Source organism: Raphanus sativus, unplaced genomic scaffold (genome assembly GCF_000801105.2).
Source record: "Raphanus sativus cultivar WK10039 unplaced genomic scaffold, ASM80110v3 Scaffold3413, whole genome shotgun sequence".
Lineage (NCBI taxonomy): Eukaryota > Viridiplantae > Streptophyta > Magnoliopsida > Brassicales > Brassicaceae > Raphanus > Raphanus sativus.
In genome coordinates, this window is record NW_026618719.1 from 1 (window position 1) to 11043 (window position 11043).

The 11043-nt window shown below is 35.8% G+C and overlaps 3 protein-coding genes, 1 non-coding gene and 1 pseudogene across 6 annotated transcripts; 4 read left to right on the top strand and 1 right to left on the bottom strand.

Annotated features, from left to right (window-relative positions):
- Nucleotides 1-3: 3 nt before the first annotated feature.
- On the top strand, nucleotides 4-2039 carry LOC130506568 (ankyrin repeat-containing protein At5g02620-like; the record flags this gene model as incomplete). The annotated part of the gene is made up of 3 exons (XM_057001241.1): nucleotides 4-364; nucleotides 679-1091; nucleotides 1176-2039. Coding segments are annotated over 3 exons (1638 nt in total), but the record flags the coding sequence as incomplete, so codon positions are not given.
- A 4511-nt stretch (nucleotides 2040-6550) lies between these two features.
- LOC130506566 (putative F-box protein At5g60060) lies at nucleotides 6551-7754 on the top strand. The gene has a single exon (XM_057001239.1). It carries the CDS (start codon nucleotides 6619-6621, stop codon nucleotides 7735-7737), a length of 1119 nt encoding a protein of 372 aa, XP_056857219.1. The 5' UTR covers nucleotides 6551-6618; the 3' UTR covers nucleotides 7738-7754.
- Nucleotides 7755-7845: 91 nt separating this feature from the next.
- On the top strand, nucleotides 7846-9251 carry LOC130506567 (nucleolar protein 58-like). 3 transcript variants are annotated; one of them, XR_008942057.1, is made up of 4 exons: nucleotides 7846-7923; nucleotides 8014-8516; nucleotides 8810-8892; nucleotides 9109-9251. XR_008942057.1 is itself a non-coding variant. In XM_057001240.1 (2 exons), the coding sequence occupies exons 1-2, from the start codon at nucleotides 7921-7923 to the stop codon at nucleotides 8482-8484; spliced, it is 474 nt and encodes a 157-aa protein (XP_056857220.1). In that variant the 5' UTR covers nucleotides 7846-7920; the 3' UTR covers nucleotides 8485-8691. The 3 variants fall into 3 exon arrangements, 1 of the variants encoding a protein (XP_056857220.1); XR_008942056.1 differs by having other exon boundaries at nucleotides 9104-9243; XM_057001240.1 differs by lacking the exons at nucleotides 8810-8892; nucleotides 9109-9251 and having other exon boundaries at nucleotides 8014-8691.
- On the bottom strand, nucleotides 9103-10349 carry LOC130506569 (F-box protein At5g10340-like; annotated as a pseudogene).
- Nucleotides 10350-10534: 185 nt separating this feature from the next.
- TRNAV-AAC (transfer RNA valine (anticodon AAC)) lies at nucleotides 10535-10608 on the top strand. Its single transcript has one exon. It is a non-coding gene; the product is annotated as a tRNA-Val (tRNA).
- The last annotated feature ends 435 nt before the right edge of the window (nucleotides 10609-11043 follow it).

Here is an 11043-nt window from a genome sequence, read left to right on the forward strand (position 1 = left end):
GAGGAAGAAGCATCAACGTCGACATCGACACCCGTGGCTGCGAAGCCAACCGTTGTTAAGAAGACAATGTCGAAGCAGTTTACCGGAAAACGTGAAGATTCGCCGCTCCACTCGGCTGTAAGACGCGGAGATTTCTCTGCGGTGAAGAAGATTCTGAGTGATCATATTGAATCAGAGGAGGAACTAAGAGAGTTGTTGCAGAAACAGAACCAATGCGGTGAGACCGCGCTTTATGTTGCGGCAGAGTATGGAGACGCAGAGGTGGTTGCAGAGCTCATCAAGTACTATGATTTAGATGATGCAGAGACCAAAGCTAGAAATGGGTTCGATCCTTTCCACATTGCTGCTAAACAAGGCGAATTAGGTATGCAAATTTTGGTTCTCACGTTTTGAAAACATTGTTCATTATAGCTACACTTTTCAATGTATTCATAATGAATGTGATACAAAAATGTAACCACAAAATATCACTTATTAAGCTACAATAACAATACTAGTTTTTAAAGTTTTATGATCATTATGTTGAAGCTCTATTTAACCAACGTGTTTTTGCTATTTAATCTTTGACAGTTTTGTTCTACTACTAATCTAACATAGTAGTTTTGTTTAATCTTTTTGGGTCAAGATTTTATTTATATATTTACTTGATGGAAGTTGAAACCTTTTTTATGTTGGTAGAGGTTTTGAGAATACTAATGGAGGAACATCCGGAGCTAGCAATGACAGTGGACTTATCAAACACGACGGCTCTACACACGGCGGCAGCTCAGGGACACGTGGAGGTCGTGGAGTATCTTCTAGAAGCCGCAGGGAGTAGCCTAGCGGCGATCGCAAAGAGTAACGGCAAAACGGCTTTACACTCAGCGGCAAGGAACGGTCATACGGAAGTAGTGAAAGCGATAGTGGCTGTTGAGCCGGACACGGCGACAAGGACCGATAAAAAAGGTCAGACGCCACTTCACATGGCGGTGAAAGGACAAAACCTTGATGTTGTGGTTGAGCTAATGAAAGGGCACCGGTCCTCGTTGAATATGGTTGATTCTAAAGGGAACACTGCGTTACATGTTGCTACTAGGAAAGGTCGCATTAAGGTACGTACGTTCTTGCATGTTAACATGTTAATGATTTGTGTTATTGTAATAACATAATTTATTGAGATTTTATTGTCGCTGTAGATAGTGGAGTTGCTTCTAGAGAACAACGAGACGAGCACAAAAGCGATAAACAGAGCTGGAGAAACGCCTCTCGACACAGCCGAGAAAATCGGCCATCCCAAGATAGCCGCGGTTCTCAAAACCCGTGGCGTTCCCTCAGCTAAGTCCATCAACAACACTACTCGGCCAAACCCGGCGCGTGAGCTCAAACAAACGGTGAGCGACATCAAACACGAGGTTCACGACCAGCTAGAACACGCTCGAGAGACTAGGAAACGCGTTCAGGGAATCGCCAAACGCATAAACAAAATGCACGTCGAGGGTCTAGACAATGCTATTAACTCCACCACAGTTGTTGCTGTTTTAATCGCCACAGTCGCTTTTGCCGCCATTTTCACGGTGCCGGGACAATACGCTGACGAACAGAGTTCCCTCACTCCGGGACAATCTCTTGGAGAAGCTAACATAGCCGATAACCCCGCGTTTGCGATTTTCTTTATATTTGATTCCATCGCTCTTTTTATATCTTTAGGGGTTGTCGTGGTTCAAACCTCGGTGGTTGCGATTGAGCACAAGGCGAAAAAGAATATGATGGCTATCATAAATAAGCTGATGTGGCTAGCGTGCGTTTTGATATCGGTAGCGTTTTTGGCGTTAGCATTTGTGGTCGTTGGCGAGGACGAGAGGTGGCTAGCGGTTGGAGTAACGGTGTTTGGTGCGACTATAATGCTCACGACGATTGGGACTATGTGTTATTGGGTCATTAGGCATAGGATCGAGGCTTCGAATGTAAGAAGCGCGAGGAGAGAGTCAATGGCAAGAACGAGACAATCAGGACTGATGGATTTTTCTGGGATTTTGACAAAGAGAATGTATGCTATTTAGTGATCAAGAGACAAGTACGTATGTGTTTTGTTACGTCTTGATCTTGATACCATGTGGAATAAGTAACCGAAGTATTTTTTTTTTTTTTTGCAATTTTTGTTTGTGTTATTTGGTTTTGAGCGCATCATTACTAGCGTTAACATTAAAAATTAAAGGTCTTATTCTCAATAGAACATGTCAATGATACAACATTTTAAAGAAATAGTTTAATTCTTTTTTTAAAGTAAAAATATATTTCAGTCGAAACATGTTTTTGATGCAATTTTATTATATTTGCTAGTTGATAAGTGAATGGCTTCACCCGATTCCAAAATAACTTTTAGAAATTAGGTGGCGTTGACAATTTTTGTTATTGTGTTATTATTTTATTCTGTGATTATATGCTAAACCTCATTTTTAAAGTGTAACTATATAATCTTGTATCAACACCAAAAAAAATATATAATATTTTATTAGCAAACATCTAGTTCCAAAAATCATGCTTGAACACGGGTTTAATACAAAATAGTATAACTACTTACCTATATAATTTGAATATAAGTATAAGGAAAATTAGAATGAAATGGTTACATAAAATAATATGTATCACTGACTTAAATGAATTAATCATACATCTACCAATAAAATTCACCTGAAATAAGTTAGTTTGCAACTCGAAGAGTATATGTATCTTCATCCTTAATATAACTATAAAAGTTAATTTTCAAAAGCATTATCTAAATAGTCAATATGCTAAAAATGTGACAAACAAGCTGACTTTTTGGCTCTTATAACTCTTTTTGAACAAAGGCTGTACAGCTCATCTAGATTTGCAAGCAATTATTTACCTATTGACACTTACCACTTTGTGTGCCTGTATTTGGATGATTTTGAAGAAGAAAGATGTCATTTTATTTAAGCTTAAACTTCTTTTGTCAACAACTTTTTCATTGTCTATGAATCATTTCTTATATACAAAGATGTGTTTGTATTATTTTAGACCTCGTCTAGTTTAAATGGAGAAATATAAATGTATATGTTCTCTTGAAAATATTTGGTTTAGGTTTATCACATCATTTTAATATAAATTTGAATGATATTCTGAGTTTACTTTCAGATGATTCATTAATAAAAAATATATTTTAACGAAAGTTGTTGATTATTACTTTTAAATGACGTGGTTAGCATGCAGTTTAATAAATGTATGCTATTTAGTGATCTTGATACAGAAAAATATACTTTAAAAGTTCCAATCTTGAAAACATGTGAAAGAGGTAACCAACATATATTAATTCATGAAAGTTTTGTTGTTTTTTCTTTCCATTTATGGTTTTGAAGCCATCATCCTTAGTGTGAACATTAAACTTTTCTTTCTCTGTAGATTTTTTTTGTTACAAATTTTTCAAATTTTTATCAAAGAAAATGGAATAACTATCTAGAAATAATATCCGACGAAATCATTCATTATTACAAAACTTGAAATCTTAAACAAAGAAATTGAATTAAAGCTCTCAAGCATAAACCAATCCTATATAGGATTGGTACTACTGATTCAAGCGGGATGGGTGAATATTCCTCATTTGGTTATGTTTCATCTTCATGTTCAAAGAGATAGTGTAGAAGAAACCTCAGATCCCCTAAATATAAGATATCGCCTGCAAACAATTCAGTGAAGCAGAAAAGGTCTTGGATGATTGGTCACTCTACGACGGTGCTTGATCGCCACGAATCTAGCGCCATACTAAACAACATTTTTGTTATACAAAATGTTTTTTAAGTAAGAACTTCCAAAAGAAATATGATTTTGATGCATTTTCTTAAATTAGTTTGTTGATAATTGAATGACCTCAACCTTTTTTAGTATAGCTAACGTGTTAGCATTTTATTCATTTATTTAATATACTAAACCATGTTTTGATAATGGGAAATTAATAAAATTTGTAACATCATCTTTGTAATATAATATTTTAGTAGTAGTATTCAACTCCAAGAACAAGTTTCAACTGTGTAAACATATAGCACAGTTTTATTGATGTAAGTTTTGAATATAATGGGAAAGAGTTAAACCAGTTATTTTGTCAATCAATCGTTAAACCTAGAATTCAGTGGTTAAAGAAAATACTAGTATAAGTGAACTGAATGAATCTTATATAATAAAGTTGAGTTTTTTTTTCTCCTTCAGGGGAAAAATGCCATGTGGCATTCTCCTTTTAATAATTAAAAAATTTCTCAACTTTATTTAATGTGTTTTGGTGTTATTGTTACTAGGTGTTAGTTTATTTTTGTTATTGACAATTTATTACAATGATGTTTTAATTTTAGATTGAAAGTTTAATTTATTATGAATTTTATGTCTTGATTTTCTTTAGATTTCATAACTCTTATGTTACATATTTTTTAAAAATATTTTTTAACTATTTCTTAATGTTTTGTATGTCAAATAAAAATACAAAAATGGAAACTAAAGTTAACTATTTTCAAAAAAAATTAAACATAAAATAGATACATATCCAAACTATTATTTATGTTTGAAAACATATAAAATATTAACTTTAATTTTTATATATTTATTTTCATAGCTAATATATTATTTTATAATAAAACTAATTCATTTACTAAACCGCGGTTCACCCACGGTTGATCCAATGATACAGAGACCCGGTAAATCGTCTGATTCAGTGTCCGGGTCGGGTGTCAAAACATTGGTTTATAGGATTTCTTTATATTTGATGTTGACGATGGAAAATGGAGCCTCTACGATTTCCCTTCTTTAATGCAATCGGCGTAACCGCCATATAATCAATCTAGAAATTTCACTCATCCCACTCTAATAATGTTTAGTAACTGATGACGATTCAAGTCCAAAAGACTAACATTTGATCTATTGGTATTGGCACATGAACTCTATGGTATCTTCCCATGTTACACTATGCAAGGAAACCAATAACTTCCCTGATGCATGCTATCCGTGTTTACATTTTAAAAACCGTGAACATGATTAATATACTCTTAAAACTTAATTAAACAAAAAAAGAATCATTACTTCCAATCTGAGAGAAATTTAAAAACGTTGTTTGGTTGCTAAAGTTATTTAAAATTGATGTAAACCACACACCACCCTCACCCTTAATCCTTTGCACCAGACTAACCATTTATTCAAAACCATTACTAAATGAGCAACAAGTCAGCAAGTCCGAATGTCACAGATAGTTAGAAATTGTCTTTCTCATGATCGTTATAGATGCTAACATCTCATTTACTAATTAACAAATTGATTTTTTTACTAAGAAGATTTGGTGAAATTATTCCATTCCGGTTAAAATAGAAGTTGTCAATTAAATAGAGGAGTTTAGGAACCATTTATATAGTTTTTAGCTAAAAAACATATTCACATTCATATTAAGATTCGTTGATATTTCTAAATAAAGGTGGACAAACAAGAATTTCGTTATGAACACACACAAAATCTTCCATTATAACAAAACTAATATAGAAAATAATTTTATGTTTCTTATTTTAAGATACATCTTTTTGAGAGACCTTGAAACTAAAGTAACAAAATACAATTCGCACTCTATATTTTAAAAGTCAACATGGTAATTTTAAAAATATATATTAGATACTCACCAATTATTTTATCAAAAATTGACACTTCACCCATATTTTTTTATAAAATTTATAAAATTTGAACAATATTACATCTTTCTATTATTTGAACTAAATATTTTTTTTTTGAACACCTAACTAAATATATTAGTAAAAGTTTTATAGTTCATATATAGTTACTTTAATAATTAATAATATAAATATGTTTTCTATATAAAACATTAAATTTTTTTATGATTATCGGCTTTTTATTCTATTTTTATTAAATCGATTAGTAAACAACCACTTATCTTATTCCACTTTGAACTAAACAGCTTCAAACAAGATCACTAACCACTATCAATAAAGATCAGAAAATATCATTTTTAATATATTTTTTTTTTCATATTTAACATATTTATTTGTTAAGACCTTATAATAATTTATATATTTATGTAAAAGTATAACATACGAATCCGGCGCGTAGCACCGGAACATCACTAGTTAATCATATTTGGAGCACTAGAAATCACCTGAAATTGAGTTGGTTTAACACACCAATCTTGTCATTCTACTCAGTAATTCTTTAAAAAAAAAAAGAGATAATATCAAATGAACGAGCAACTTGAAATCATTGTGTATATCTGCACTTGAAAATCAAAACTATAATAAATCATCAAGTTGCTATTACTATACTATTATAAAAACTCTATTGGTCAATGATACATTATTATATTGTATATCTAAAAGGAGGTTATCTTAACATTTCATTTTTAACCAAATAGTATTCAATTCATTATTCTATGTTAGAACCATAAAAGAGGCAATAATTTTTCTTCAAAAAAAAAAAAAAAAAAGGCAATAATTGCACGTACATATACCTCATGCAACATCTATTAAGTTATGAAAATGATGTCAACATCAGAGATGACAACATTATACTGCCATAAAACCACATCTTCATTCCTAAAACCAAGAAACAGAACAAGTCCATACCCCCACTCTGTCTTCTTCCATGGAGTCTTCTCTTGTTCTCTGTTCTCAATGGTCTGATCTTCCTTTAGACCTTCTTGAGCAGATCTCCGATTGCATCAACGCCGTCTCATCAGACACCGTTGATCTCCTCTGTCTCCGCTCTGTATGTGCCACGTGGCGTCTCTCTCTTCCTCTCTCCGACAAAAACAGTAACCCTTTGTCTGAATTTACAACTCACCTCCCTTTCTGGTCATCTTCTTCTTCTGGTTCCTTCATTCTGAAACATAGCAGTGTTTACAAACTCCAAGCTCCACATAAGAGTTTGGATCCCACAAGCTGGTTGGTGAAGCTTCAGGAGACATCTCCAGGGAAAATGCGAGTCTTGGATCTCTTCTCAAACGACAGACTCTGTTGCTTACCAGAGAACTTCCCGGGAAAAATCGACTTGCGGGAATCTCATGTGAGATTAGTCCGTAGAGCTTACCGTGTGGAGTACGCAAACAAAGGTGGTGGCGAGATGTCTTCTTTCTGGTCACTGAGTTCCGACAAAGTGGTGGTTCTGTCTTCAAGGGGACACTCTGCTGCTGTAATGGCTATCCACAGCGGTGGAAAACTAGGGTTCTTGAAAAGCGGAGACGATGAAAGCTGGAGGATCTTGGATAACTCGTGGAACGTGACTTACGAGGACATAATGGCGTACGGAAAAAACTGCATCGTGGTGGACGACAAGGGTAAAACCGTAATTTACGATGTGGAGTTCAAGGTTTCGGAGTTGGCTGAAGGCTTAGCCGGAGGAGGCGGTCACAAGAAGCATCTGGTGGAATGTTACGGAGGAGAAGTGTTGCTTGTGGACAAGTACGTGAAACACGTTTGGTGCAAATCGGATTTTTCGAAGTCTGCGGTGGAGTTTAGAGTGTACAAGCTGAAGAAAGAAGAGAAGAGATGGGAGGAAGTGAGGGAACTGGGAAGAGATGTGGCTCTGTTCATTGGTGAAGACTGTTCTTTCTCCATCGAGACTATGGACGGTGATGCGGGCGGAGGTTGTATATTTTATAAAGATTATAGGAATGGAGGAAGAAGCAGAGGGGTTTACAGTGACGGTGAAGGCGTCTTCAATGTGGAGTTGAAAGACGCGGGGAAATATTGGGTTTCATACTAAGCCCAAATTTTTCGGCCCATAAGAAGTTTGGGCCTATTTGAATAGCGGTCAATAAACGTATAATAAGACTTTCTCCTTGTATTAAGCAAAGCAAGTGTATTTGCTAAATTAATATTTGTTGGTTACAAAGTTAGATTTGCCTCAATTGGACTTATTCTGTATGAAAAGAATCGTATTATCGACATGGTAAGTTTTACTAATTTTGATTTTTTTCATTCTAAAGCATTATTAATGCACTATAAAAGAGAGAGAGAGAAATTGCCCTAATTCAAACAGAGGCGGCGCGACGAGCTATTGACGATGAAGACAGTCACGGGCAGTGTTAACAGTGCGAAACCAATCTCCCTCGCCAAAGCAGCTACGCTTCTCTCCGGGTTCGTTTCCTCGGAGACCCAGGCCTCTCAAGACGTCAGCGCGTATCTCCGACGCGCATCTGCTGGCTTCGCCGAATTGAAGAGCGTCCACAGAGAGATTCGATCGGCGAATCCGAAGGAGGAGCTGGGTGGAGCTAAGGGGGTTGATGATGATAAGAAGAAGAAAGAAGAAGAAGAGGTTGTTGAGGAGATGGTGATGGTGAAGTTGGAAGACGAGCAAAGGAACAAAGAGAGAAAGAAGAAGAAGAAGAGTAAAAAGGAAGATGGTATTGATGAGAATTTGGAAGAAGAGCAAAGGAATGAAGAGAGAAAGGAGAAGAAGAATCGGAAGAGCAAGAAAAAGAGGAAATCGAAGGAGAGCGATGATGCTTGAAGCTGGTCCTTTTTTGGGGATTTTAGCTCAAGGTTGGAGACAATTCTGTAGCCGAGTTTAAATGTATTATTATTCAAACGTTTTGGGGTTACGTGTAGCAAAAGATGTCCCTTTGTGACACTTACTAATAATATGGAAGATTTGAATTTTTGGGAACTCTCTGTCATAGTTTGAATCATCTGCAATGGAGTTATTGTTGTTTCGGTAGTGTGGATATTGCCCTCTTTTCCCAGCCTTCTTCTTTACAGCTTTTATTATCTCTTAATGTGTTTTTAATTCTGTCCCAAAGGCTTTTGTTAACAATTTTTTCTGTGATTCTTCTCAGCTGTTTGAGGTTGAGCTAGAGAACCAAGAGATACTCCTGCGGTATTCTTCTGCTCTGGTACAGGGAGCTACTAATGTTTTTTGGTAAAACTCTTTTTATTAACATCTTCACTTTATTTGGATTACTACGCTCAGTCATGTACTTGGAAACTGTGGTAGTTGCATTTGCCTTTTTTTTTTTTGTGATTTTTCATTTGTTAAGAACTTAAAGTAGTATGATAAGTCTCTTCCTACCTTGGATGGGCTTGACAAGAACTATGTGATAATTTGCTACTCATTTTTTTTTTGATTGCAGGATAGACATCCAGACAAACTTTCTTTCGGGTACTTACTTTTCCTCACATGTATCATAGTCTAGTATTCTTTTGTTGGAACTTTTTAGCTATTTGATTAGAGTTGTCGTAAAATCTCGGACTTGGTTGTAATTCTCTCCTAATCCATAAAAATCCACCAGACGTTAAAAAAAAGGGGTTAAACCTAGAATCTCATCATTATAAAATAAGATGACAAAGAAAACCAGTTGATGATAAATGTTATAAGACGGTGAGTAAACTTTGGAAATAGCAAACACATCAATCCGAGGGTGGTAGGTTTGTAGAGTAAATTAAAAGATTTGGTATGGAGATGGTGTAGCTAGAGTGGTACACGAGGTTCCGAGTATGACTTACCATGGAGAAGTAACTTATCTTGGTCTATAATTGCTACTGCTTCCAGTGCACAGTCGGGTTCCCCCCGAACCAAGAAAAAACTTGGGTGAGATCTATGGAACAAATTTGTCTCCCATGTCCTTGAAGAATCATCAAACGACCAAAAAACTTGTGTTGGCCAGTTTTTCTGGGATACACACAAGCGGTTATTAAGGATGGACATTACGATGTCGCGAGGGCCACGTAAATGGGGAGCAAAAGGAGTTTTAGAGATGACTTGAAAAGTTTCGGTGTGAAGATCAAAATATAAGACCTTGGTTTCTTCGCCAATGAAGTGAGCCATCTAAATACACGGGTTCCGATATAACAATAATCCGATAAGGAGATGCAGGGAGAAGGTACCTCCAAGCGTTGGTGGCAAAATCAAAAACTTCACAGGTAGTAACATTGTCTAGACCAAACTCAGATGAATTATATAGCCAAACCGGCTTGTACGTGCCGCCAATCATCTTGTCTTTGCCGAATCCAAGTTCAGGACATGGTTTGTAATAGTCTCCTTGATTCAAACTGTGGAGCCAGGTAGAGGTTTTGAAAGCCGGAATGTGGGAAACTTCGATGCCATCCAGTGATTGGGTTCAAAACAAAACTCGGACTGTAGGTATGTGAGAGGCATAACAGACCGTCACAACTAGTACTAGTAACCCCGTTGGTCGGAATAGGAAACTTGACCGTCTAAATCACCACCGACGACCCCAACACCATGCTCATCCTTCCAGCTTCATAATCTTTGTCATCACTATAATCCATAATAGACACATCTTTGTCATCACTATAATCCATAATAGACACAAAAAGCACATCTGCTGCATCTCGTGATTTGCTAACCAAACACATTTTCAATATATCTCACAAGACCAACGAAGCTTTAACACATATAACACATAATATGACCAGTGTATAGATCTTACCGCCTTGAACCATTGAAGTTAATAACAAGAGGCGATGAGAAAAGGAGAAACAAAAGCTCATAAAAAGGTTAATATAGTAACGTATACTTTTAGAGTAAGACAAGGCATCAAGGTTTCGTGGTGTAGTTGGTTATCACGTCAGTCTAACACACTGAAGGTCTCCGGTTCGAACCCGGGCGAAGCCATATGTTTTTTTCTCTAATCCGTCGTCCAGTTTTTGCTGAATCCTTTTATTTTATTTTTTAAATTGTTTCATCATTTTAATAATCTTTTAATTGAGATTGGATGATGGTTTCTCGATGTATGAGAACTTTTTTTTTTCTTGAAACACTTCTTTCAACTTAGAAAAAATCTAATAACTTTCCATGCATGTCCAACAACATAAATTGAAATTACAAGCATCGCAACGTAGCACTATATTGCCATGTGTGAAGTCCTTACATGCATCACAATTGACCCTTCTCTTGTCAAAATATAAGGGATGTAAATGGTCAACATGGATGAATGGCTCACAGAGAGAACCACAATGTACATCTGTTTTAAGCGCACCACCTGATGTGTATATGAAACCATCAAATAATACTCCACACTGGCTGCAGTCGTATACAACTTCGTTAACA